The 11,578-nt window shown below is 32.1% G+C and overlaps 1 protein-coding gene across 2 annotated transcripts; it reads right to left on the bottom strand.

The window, feature by feature from the left end:
* Positions 1 to 286: 286 nt before the first annotated feature.
* Positions 287 to 2,546, bottom strand: LOC127084263 (BTB/POZ and TAZ domain-containing protein 1). 2 transcript variants are annotated; one of them, XM_051024685.1, is made up of 5 exons: positions 2,378 to 2,546; positions 2,172 to 2,284; positions 1,763 to 2,066; positions 1,364 to 1,686; positions 287 to 446 (listed from the first exon to the last, which is right to left on the bottom strand). In XM_051024685.1, exons 1-5 carry the CDS (start codon positions 2,480 to 2,482, stop codon positions 329 to 331), a joined length of 963 nt encoding a protein of 320 aa, XP_050880642.1. In that variant the 5' UTR covers positions 2,483 to 2,546; the 3' UTR covers positions 287 to 328. The 2 variants fall into 2 exon arrangements, with proteins under 2 accessions (XP_050880642.1, XP_050880643.1); XM_051024686.1 differs by having other exon boundaries at positions 303 to 446; positions 1,368 to 1,686.
* Between the last annotated feature and the right edge of the window lie 9,032 nt (positions 2,547 to 11,578).

Below are 11,578 nucleotides of genomic sequence, written 5' to 3'. Positions count from 1 at the left end.
TGAAACTATACTTAAATTTTGGAGGCTTTTCAAGTTATGGAGTCTACTTATTTTAAACTCGTTTATTTTTAAAATTTAACAGCTCTAAGTTTGTTCATTGAACATTAGCCACACCATATTATATTCCTATCCTATGTAATGAAAAAGATAGACATACATAGAAACGCACACCACCATATCAAAAAGAAGATAATTGTTCCATATAATTACAATATAATTACAAAATATATATATATATATATATATATATATATATATATATATATATATATATATATATATATATATATATATATATATATATTGAGAGAGAGATATTTGAACTTCGTCATCTCTTTAGCAGCTGTAAGGAAGACATAGCTTTAGCTGAGCCGACTTTCCTCACAAGTAATTTCCAGCTTGCATCATCTTCCTTGTTCTCTTTCTCCATTTTCAATTGAAATTGCCTGTCACATTACCGTAAAAATAGACACGTTAACCAAAACCTCTAAATAAAAATTACTAACAAGACAAATACATTAGTCAATTACCGACTCACTTTAAGATTAAAAGAATTTAGACAGCGACAAGTGAGTTAATTTGGATCACTGGAACCTTTGGGTGGTTAAACTAGATGACTTGGACATTGAAAAAATTAATCTGAGAGAAGCTGTCAATTACTAAGCCTATTCTTTTTGTTCGTGGATTTCATCACTTGCCTAGTCACTATCACGGAATCTTTGGATACACAAACACGTTTGACATGGCATCATGCATCATGCATGATCGACATGTTGAAGGTAGATAACATTGCCAATTGCCAAAGCATATATATACGAATACCCTTGTATTTTATATCTCTCTAAGTACTATTATAATAAAAATAATTATATTTACTGTAATTAAGAAATGTATTAATTTATTCTTGATTAGTTTAATATTAATGTGCATACTCTCTTTTAGTTATATTGAAAGTTACATAATTGTTGCAAATAAAATAAAAAAGGAAAATTAGGCGCACACAGTTACATGCAATCCACATATCACAGATTGTATAAAATAATAAAATCATGATGGCAGTCAATGAGCAATATATTTTTGGTATTTAGAGTAACTTTCTTTGTTTATAAAAAACAATTTTAATTACTCTTCCCCACTTTTATTATGATATATATTTTTTAAAATATATAAAATCATCAGCCTTACCGTATATAAAACTAATTTAAATTACTTTATAAAAAATAAAAAAATATATTAAAAATAAAGTATAAATTCTTATCAAACAACTATTTTTTTAAGCATAAGTTTACAAATAAAAAAATACACTAAATTCAAATAACAATTTTACCAAACATAGTCTTTAACAGAATAAAATTTAACGTACCTACATAGAGGGACCCTGCATGAATCTTGATGAAGGCAAATACAAGAGTGAAGTCTAAAAAGTTGCCACAGTCGCTTACACCTCATACAATCTCCCTTGATCCTCTTCTCACACGTGGCGAAATGTCGAATCAGTCCCTGCAAACCTTGACACGTGGAGAATTTGGAACAAGGCATCCTCTTCCTCTGTTCCTTAACATCCACATCGTACGGCGTCACGCTGGTGCATCCTTCGGTACATATATGTTCCAAACATTCCATGGCTTCGCTCAGCTGCATAATGACCTCTTGTTCCTTCCTCTGTCTCTTCATTCTCTTCTTCCTCTGTTAAAAACAATTATAGGATTGATTAATTAAACTTAATTGAATAATCGGTAAGTTATGAGTGGTTTGTAATTACCGATTTGTTCTCGTTGATGAATTCGACAATGTTGTTTTCCAGACAAGGATCATGTGTGTGCAAGAATTTCCATCCCTCTGTTTTCCGCACTGCTCTGAATTTATTCCTAATTAACATGGCACAGTTGAGGTAAAGATCCGGTGCATCGCAGAGTCTTGCTAAATGCAACACGTCCACCACATTCTCTATAGCCGCAAGTTTGGATAATCCAACGACGCACCTCTGTTTCAGCTTTGGTACTGAATACGCGTGCGATAATGCAAGAAGGTGTATTCCGTAATTTTCAATATCCTCTTCGCTGCACCTGCACACACCCGATTATTGCTCAGGATTCATTGTTACTGTCTTTTCGCAAATAAATATTAAATTGAGTAGTAGAAGTTTTGTTGACTATGTGTATCTAACTAACCTGGAGGTGTAGAAGAAACGTACAAAGGCTGTGACGGCGTTGTATGGAACGCCGTGGATTTCGATGATTCTGTTGGATTTTACCATGTTCTCTAGAACAGGGGATGCTGAAGCCTTTTGAGAGAAAAATAAAAAGGAAATTAAATTAATTGAGAATAAAAGATAGTATTGATTCTTGATGAGTGAGGGAAAATGGAAGAGTAATACCAAAATGGCTGCGTGAGCAGGAACGCGCGTTCTTCTGGGACCGTTGATGTAAAGATCGGGTTTGGTGGAGGAGGAGGTGGTGGGAGGAAACAGAGCATCCATCATGAGTTAAATTGAATTGGTTGAGATAAGAGTGAGGGAAAAAGAAAGAATGAAAACCACTATATATAAATGATGATGATGATGAAGTATGGATCACGTGGAAAGCACACAGTGAAATAGTGGTTGGGAATGGAATGGAATGGAATGTCGGCGTGAAATCTTGACCGTTTGATTAAAATCAATAATTCATGTTTTTGAACTAAATAAATAATTTTGTTCTATGTAATTAGAGCCGTCAGATCTGAAATCAATGATTGGGGTTTATCCATGAGTATAACTACATGAAGTTTGTAGCGTAGAGAATTGGGGTTATTGGTTACCCTAACATATTTGAGAATCGAGGTGATTGATTACTTAAGATATTTGTAAAGTTTATTTAAAATGATATTCTATACGTTCTAAAATAATTTTAATTATATGTTTTTCTATTTAAATGGTCCTGGATTCGATCTTTAATTTTTTATTATTGAAGAATTTTTTATTGAAATAGAAGAATTAATTTTATCTATCACACAATTTTTTTAATGGAGATCCAGATCAATCACCCGTAAACGGGAAAATGAATGAAATATTTGCATAAAGGAGAGTAAATGAAATAAGATGCCTCAAAGTTAATGGAATCAATCTGATTGACGTAAAAGTGATTAAATTTGAAATTTGTGAGCACTTAAAGATCGGTTTAGGTCGGTCAACAACTCAATTTCATCTTTTGGAATTGGAGTAGAGGATAATAATAGGTTGATTGCAGAATTTACAGAGGAAGAGATCAAAAAAGCGATTCGGGATTATATAAGTTCGAAAAGTCTGGGGTCGGATGGTGTAAATTTTGGCTTCATCAAAGAATTATGGGAAACAATCAAAGGAGACGTCATCAGATCCCTATCTAAATTTCATGCTAATGGGAAAATTGTTCGCGAAGCCAACGATGCTTTCATTGTGTTTGGTTCTGAAACGTGATAATCCGGTTGAAATGAATGATTTTCGATCGATTGCTCTCGTTGGTTGTATGATTAAGGTGTTATCTAAATTCTAGCTCACAGGTGGTAAGAGGCAATACACAAGGTTATTTTATCCCCATAAAGTGTGTTCCTGAAAGAAAGATAAACGGAAGACATCATCCTTGTTGTCAATGAATTAGAGGATGAAGAAAAAAGAAAAAAAATGAAACTATAATGTTCAAAGTTGATTTTGAGATGGAGTTTGATTCGGTAGATTGGAAGTACCTCGATCATGTTTTGGAAAAGACATGCTTCCATAGAATATGGAGAAGGTGGATTTTTTCCTATCTCGCAAGCTCATATATGTCAGTCTTGGTGAACGGATGCCCAACATAAGAGTTTAGAATTGAAAAAGGCCTCAGACAAGGTGATCCACTATCCCCCTTCCTTTTTCTAGTGGCAACTGAAGGCCTTCACTTGCTGCTGTCAAAAGAGGTTCACCGTAACCTCTTTGATGGCTATTGTTTCGGATCGGATGGAAAGTTAGTCTCTCACCTTTAGTGTAGTATATAAATGACATAATCATTGTCGGTGCAAAAAGTTGGAAAAACGTATGGGCTATTAAAGTTTCGCTTCAACTTTAAAATATCCCAATCCTGGTTGAAGGAAGCAGTTTCGGTATTACACTATAGAATTAGAGCTTTGCCTTTCAAATATTTGGGGTTATCGATTGGTGGAGATCTGTGTAGGGCGGGTTTTTGGAAACCGGTTCTTGACATGGTTAGAAGCTGGCTATTTGGGTGGAACCACATACACTTATCGATTGGCGGTAGAATTGTCATGTTGAAGTCTGTCTTGTATGCACTACCAGTCTACTTCCTTTCTTTTTTCAAAACACTATCAAGTATAGTCTCTAAACTCGAATCTCTCTTTAAAAATTTCTTATGGAGTGGGGGCTCAGATGTTAAGAAAATTAACTGGCTTTAGTGGGATAAAGTATGTCGTAGAAAGGAAGACGGAGGCCTTGGAATCAAAAATCTAAAGGCCTTCAATCTAGCCTTGTTAGGGAAATGGGAGTGGAGGATACTGTTGGTGTAAGCCCTAGAGGCCAATACCTTTTGGTACTTGTATCGAATTATTTATTAATTATAAAAGGCATTTTCTTTATTATGGTTGATTAATAAAGTCCCTGGAATAGATAGTCCGTTTAATGTATTAAGTTTGACTTAATCATGAGAACACATTAAACATAAGGACACTATTCTTAAAGTATCCATAGTCGAGCTTTAGTGTGAAGTGGGATAACATTAAAGCATTAAGACTATTATGTTTGTAGACTGATGATCACGTCTCATGGATCATGGATAAAGAGTTATCAAGTCTTAAACATAGGTATGAATGTTAAGAGTAATATTTATACCGGATTGACCCGCTATGAGAATACTATATAGAAAGTTATGCAAAGTGTCATAAGTTATTCTCATGGTGATAATGGTGTATACCACTCTTCGACCTGAAACCACTATGGACCCTAGATGTAGAGTCGAGTGCTTTATTACTGATCAAACGTTGTCCGTAACTGGATAACCATAAAGACAGTTGATGGGTACTCCATGAAGCATGCTGAGGGACATGAGTGACCTAGATGGAATTTGCCCATCCTGCATAACAGGATAAATGTCTATGGGCCTAATATTGAACTGGACAAGGATGACACGGTCTATACCTTGTGTTCAATATAGACATAAGGGCAAAAGGATAATTATACACATAAGTATTATCACAGAAGGAATTGTCAGATCACATGACATTTTCGTGTCTTGGGTAGCAGTGATGTGTTGCTAGATACCGCTCACTGTTTATTATGTTAAATACATGATTTAATATAATTGCCAATGCCGCGAAAACCTACAGGGTCACACACAAAGGACGGATTGATGAGAGATAGAGTAACTAAGGAATACCGTAAGGTACGGTGCCCTTAAGTGAATTATAGAACATCGTAAGGTACGGTGTACTTGATTAGAATACGAAATATGGTAAGGTACCACGGGCTTAAGTGATTTTGGGCATATTATAATATATGGGCCAAAATACACTTAAGTGGGCTTTTAGCTTGAAGCCCACACAAGTGGTTCTATAAATAGAACCCTCGTGCAGAAGCATTCATTGCGGTTGCATTATTTTCATTTTCTCACTTTCTCTCTCTCACTCAAAGCCTTCATTCGTACCAGCTAGCACTGAGATTGAAGGAATCCGTTCGTGTGGACTGAGTAGAGACGTTGTCATCGTTCAACGTTCGTGATCGCTCCGTGGATCTGCATCAAAGGTTTTGATTGTCACAAGAGATCTGCACCAAAGGTTTCAATCGTCACAAGAGGTAAATATTCTATCACTGATCATGACCATTCGTAAGGATCTCTAAAAGAGAAAATTTTAATTTCCGCTGCGTTTTGGACCGCAATTCTCCTTCAGATACGTACAGAAAAAAACAGCTTATGGTATAATGTATTAGAGAGCAAATATGGCGTCTGTAATGGTAGTATTATTAGAAAGGGTGTGCAGTATTCTATTTGGCGGAAAGACCTCCAAAAAATTGAGAATCGATTGTGGGGTTTTAATGTCAATTGGTTCTCTAGGAATTTAAACTCTGAAGTTAGAAACGGCGAAACCATTTGGCTTTGGGGTATAAACAAATACTTGGTTAAAGAAGCATATGATGCCATTTTGGAAGGAGTAACTATGGATAACCATAAGTCCATTTCCATTGCATGGAACAACCTGGTTTCATCTAAGGTAGCAGTGTTGGCCTGGAGACTTTTTTCAAAATAGGCTCCCTTCGAAGGATAACCTCATTAAAAGAGGCATCTTAAGTGAGTCTCACTCCGGATGCTCGGTAGATTGCGGAATGGCTGAAAGTTCACCTCAATTTTCTCCGTTGTGTGGCAGAAAAATCTCTCTTGGCTAAATATTTCAGTAGTTTTGCCTAACAATGCCATACCTCATTTACAACATTTTACTGGACTGTTAGGCAGGGGTAGAGTGAGGGACAACAAATTCTCAGTTATTTAGTTTGCTTGCATTTGGGTTGCGTCAAAGAGGCATAACGAAAAGATTTTCAGAAACTCCAATGGTGGTCGAATGCTTGGATCGATGAAATTCAACTGTTGGCTTGGAAGTGGATAAATACTAAGTTTAAAGGCTTCAACTATCCCTTACGCCAATGGATTATAAATCCATCAAATTGCTTTTGAGGTCCCTTTCTCTGCGCTATCGATTATCTTTTAGGACTTTCGGTTTTGTTTTGCTGGTTTGGTTGTTGCCTGTTTTTTCTCTCTTTTGTAGTCGAAAGGCTTTGTAGTCCAGCCCCATGACGTGCATTTAGTTCAGTTTCGGCTTTAAAGTTTGGGTGTTCAAGGAGATTATCGACTTATATTTTCTTTTAGCCTTTTGAATTTCTTTCATGTTTTCATCTGTGATCAAGCTCTCGTAATTGTGGATATCCCATTATGTTTTCCCCTTCTTGTGTTCTCATGTTGTTGTTTGATTGGAGTTTTATGGAGCTTTCTTCTTCTTGTTAACCTTTGCTTTTGATATGGTGTAGCTTGTTCTGGTGTGAATTTTTTTCTAAACTGGTGGACTTTGAACTTGTACTGGTTTGAATTGAACTGATGTACATTAAACTGAGTATAACTTTTGTTCTCATTTTGCAACATTGCTTATGCTTTTAGAATGAGTTTTATTAATACTATTTTTGCCTTTTCAAAAAAATAAAAATAATGTTTTACTATATGTTAACAATAGATACAATTCATGAAACAAATTAAACTTAAATAGTTTTTTCGTTTTTGTAAGTTTGCGTGTTTTTGTTTTTAGTCTTTAATTTTTTTTAAATAATCTCTTAATGTTAATTTTTTTTAGTTTTAATTTTCAAAATAAAAATCCGCAAATTTCCTATGAATTTTTCTTTGAATTTTTATGCAAATTTTAAATCTGCGCATTTTTCTTCAAATTTTCCTGCATATTTACACTTTAGAGACTAAAATCAAAACTATTTTAACATTTAGGGATTATTTTTAAAAAAAGATCTAAGGATTAAAAAAGACACACAAATATATTTTATATGTGCGACAATCATACTTCATGAAGCAAATCATCATTATATTAGTACTTTACATGACACATTAAACAAAGATGTTCATGCAGTACATTTCAACATATTTGAAAACCTTTAGTTGATTAGTAAACAAAATAATAGAAATATATCATTTAATGTTTTCACAACTCTCATATGCCTATGAAATTTAATTTACAATGTACTTCGTTTGAATGAAGTCTCTCTATAAGAAATGTTTTATATGCGTGGTACACACAATTCATAAAGCAAATCATCATTACATTAATTTACATGACACGTTAAACAAAATTATTCATGTAGTACACTTTAACATACTTGAAAATCTTTAGTTGACTAATGAACAAAATAATAGAAATATATCATTTAATATTTTCACGGTTTTTATGCTACTATACAATTCAATTTCAATGTATCTCGTTTGAATGAATACTCTCTATAAAAAATGTTTTATATGGGCGATACACACAATTCATGAAGCAAAACATCATTATATTACTTTACATGTCACGTTAAACAAAAGTATTCATGTACTACACTTCAACATATTTGAAAGTCTTTAGTTGATTAATAAACAAAATAATGGAATATATCATTTAATGGTTTCACGATTCTCATGCACCCTATGCAATTCAATTTTCAATGTATCTCTTTTGAATGAAGTCTCTCTATAAGAAACATTTTACATGCGCGATACACACAATCCATGAAGCAAATTATCATTACATTACTTGTTCACGTCCCTAAACATACTCATGTAGTGCACATTAACATATTTGAATATTTTTAGTTGACTATTAAAAAATTACAATAGAGATATATTATTTAATATGTTTTAGAATTCTCACGCGCCTATTATTTATTATGTGTTATCTCAATAAATTTATGTTTAATATCAAAGTAAAATTTTCATAATCACAATAAGCTCCCTTGATTTTACAAAAGTTGCACTATGTAAATTTTTGTAAAATCTTGATGATTCACATTAATTTTGAAAAAATATTATTATCATGCATGTATATTAGAGTAGTAAAAACAAGTTAGTCCATATGCATGATAGTCCAAACCCAATAAAATATAGAGCTTGGTCATTAAAAATAGAGTGATTTTTTTAGATTTTAGCTTGATATGAAAAAACCCTCTACCCATTAGGACATTTGACCCACGTACCTACAAATTCTAAAAAAATATTATACAACACTACAAAAAATTTATACCATATAAAAAACAACACACTAAAAAGTATTATAATAGTTATATCGTCACATTAAAAAACACCACGTTGAGTTTTTATATTTGACTGGATTTTATCTCTTCTATTATATTTAATCTTTATATGTTAAATATTAAATATTAATATAATCAAACTAATATGTAATTGTTTAATGTTTTACTTCATAAATATATTGTATTCTATTAGTTTGTGTTATAAATATATTGTATTCTATTAGTTTGTGTTATGTTGGATATTTGTATATTATTTTGAGCAATTGCATACTTGTTTGTGTTTAAATACATGTTATTATATTCCTTTTAGGGTTGGCTAACTCGCAACTCGTATAGTCATATAGAGCCACACTCGAATAATATATTTTGAGTCCATATTAAAATTTAGTTTTTTTGGTTTGTCCATATAAAACTCGAGACACCCAAATAATTTATAAATTGTATTATTTATTAAAGGAATATCCTTCTAACAATAAAATAAAATTGTGGCCTATATAAATGTTGTCTTTTTCGCCTATTTTTATGTATAATATTTAAGTGCTCTTTCATATTTAGATAATTGACATTTCAATTTAGGTCCAATGATTTCCATTTTGTGATATTTTTCGTTGACAATATCTTTTGTGCTCATACTTCTTTAGATTTTGGCTCCGCAATCTTTTCACACTTTTGTTAGCGGTCCTATCAATATGGAACTTGACCGTAATTACCAATTATACATTTATACTACATCTTGACTAAATATAAAGTACTTGTGATCATGATAGATCCTAATAGACTTCAGAAATATTTATATGACTATTGTTTGATTTTGTTCATACCCGCTTAGCCTACTATAGATTGAGAGGTTTTCACCTCTATATTAATCACATGTATTACCTACTTTGATTATTTTAGGTGTAACCAATTTTAATTTATTTCAATTTTGGAATCATTGATAACTTCATCAAAAGGCCGTAGGTCGGCATGGACTTTCAACTAAAAGCCTTCTTTGGTGAGTTATAAGCTTTCATTGTCCTTTATTCATATTTCTTAGGAACCATGATATTGTTAGTATGTTTTATTGAAAAGATATCTCGTCTAACTCAGAGAAAGTCTATGCACCAAATTTTTGTAGTTTGTTTCCTCTTCGTGGGCTAAAAGGAACTTATTCCATTCTTGAACTTAAATTGAATGTAATCAAATGGTTCTGAACCCTGAACCGGTGGTGTAAATCTCTGATAAGGTGGAGCGGGGATGAACCTGCAAAGTTAGCACTTCAACGCTCAATTTTGTTCAAGATTCAAGATGACTATAGTAGAAAATGGAGATCATAAAAGTGCACCTTGCATTTTGCGTGAGATGACTTTTATACCTTGGGTCATGTGGAGTGGATTGAAATTAATTATTCCTTTAGATATTTTCAGACTTGACAATCAAGTTTTTAAGAAGATTTCTTAACCAGGTTCTAAAAGTTCTTTTTCAAAGAGTTATGCTTTTCAAAGGCAATCTAACTCTGAAAGAGAATTTCAAAGAGAACCAAAATTCAAGTTATAACTGAAGACAACCAGCTCTAAAAGGTTATTCAAAATAACTCAACAAAGCTTCTCAAGTGAAGCTTATCAGAATGTTGATGTTAACAAACTAGTGCTCTGGACAACATTAATCAACTTCTGAAGATAAATAAGTTTCTGATTGAAAATTATTTCGGTATTTCAAAAAGGTTAATCAGGAAAGTGTTCTTTCATTATGATTTTATCCTTTTTAGGATTATATATCTCAGGGGAAGCTATGTGCTTTTGTAAGATGTATTCTTTCTAGATTACCCTATACAAAACTGTTCATCAAAATACATGTTTTTTCATCATTAAAAAAAGGAGAGATTGTTAGAACAAGATTTTGTTTTACATATACACCTTGAGTTTTGATGATAACAACGTTGTATTTGTGTGAGAACAATTTTGGTATCCTAATGGTTTGTTATTGTGTAACTTTAACAACTAGTTCTGATTATGAGTATATGATGTGCAACGTCATCAGTTTCTGAATATTGAGTTCTAAATCCACTTCTACACCAGTTACTAGAAGTTCCGAGCGAACCAGAGTAGCTTTGAGTTTCAAGCGAACCAGGATAAAAATACTTGTATTTTTATCTCTTTATTATTAACTTGTTAGTGGTGTTCTTGAGTTGGCAAAAAACTTTTGTTTTGTAAAACCCAATTCAAACCCCCCAATTTCTTGTATTTTCCACACTTTCAAACTTTACTATTGATTCAAATTTTTTATAAATAATGTCAAAACAAAAATAATATTTATATACGAAAAAAGTACATTGTTGATTAAAATATTTTTATATACGAAAAAAATACTATTGTTATAAACGTGAACAACTTTACTACCGGTCAAAATATTGAACAATGGAAATTTATTAACCATTTTTTTCAAATTTGTGAAAAAGATTAAAGAAGTTTATTATAAAATATTGAATATATATTTTAAAATTGGTATCTCTCTTATAAAATAATTGTCTTATTTAAAAAAAAAACAAAAATGATTGTTTTATTTGATACAAGTTTCAATAATTTTTAATTTTATCATATTATTCATAATGCTGTTGTTTATGTTTCATCTTTTATGTATATTACTAATTCAACTTAAATTTACTATTATTCTTAAGTTTTTTCTTTTTTCAATTTCATATTTTTATTACAGTTTGTAAATAAATTCGCGTCCAAAACCATATCCCGCCCTAAAACGTATGCCATACGTATGTATATGTTTGTGACTAGTTTTAGTTTAATGCTTTTGGTTTGAATCAAT

Source organism: Lathyrus oleraceus, chromosome 5, assembly GCF_024323335.1.
Source record: "Lathyrus oleraceus cultivar Zhongwan6 chromosome 5, CAAS_Psat_ZW6_1.0, whole genome shotgun sequence".
Taxonomy (NCBI): Eukaryota; Viridiplantae; Streptophyta; class Magnoliopsida; order Fabales; family Fabaceae; genus Lathyrus; species Lathyrus oleraceus.
This window is presented reverse-complemented; position numbering and strand designations above follow the sequence as displayed.

Bases quoted from the DNA above. Each gene is read 5' to 3' on its own strand.
- LOC127084263 (XM_051024685.1), bottom strand. From the start codon at position 2,482: ATGATGGATGCTCTGTTTCCTCCCACCACCTCCTCCTCCACCAAACCC. The intron at 1,687-1,762 runs GTAATTACAAAC...TGTTTTTAACAG, and splicing joins TCATCAACGAGAACAAATCG to AGGAAGAAGAGAATGAAGAG. The intron at 447-1,363 runs GTACGTTAAATT...GTAATGTGACAG, and splicing joins TGCAGGGTCCCTCTATGTAG to GCAATTTCAATTGAAAATGG.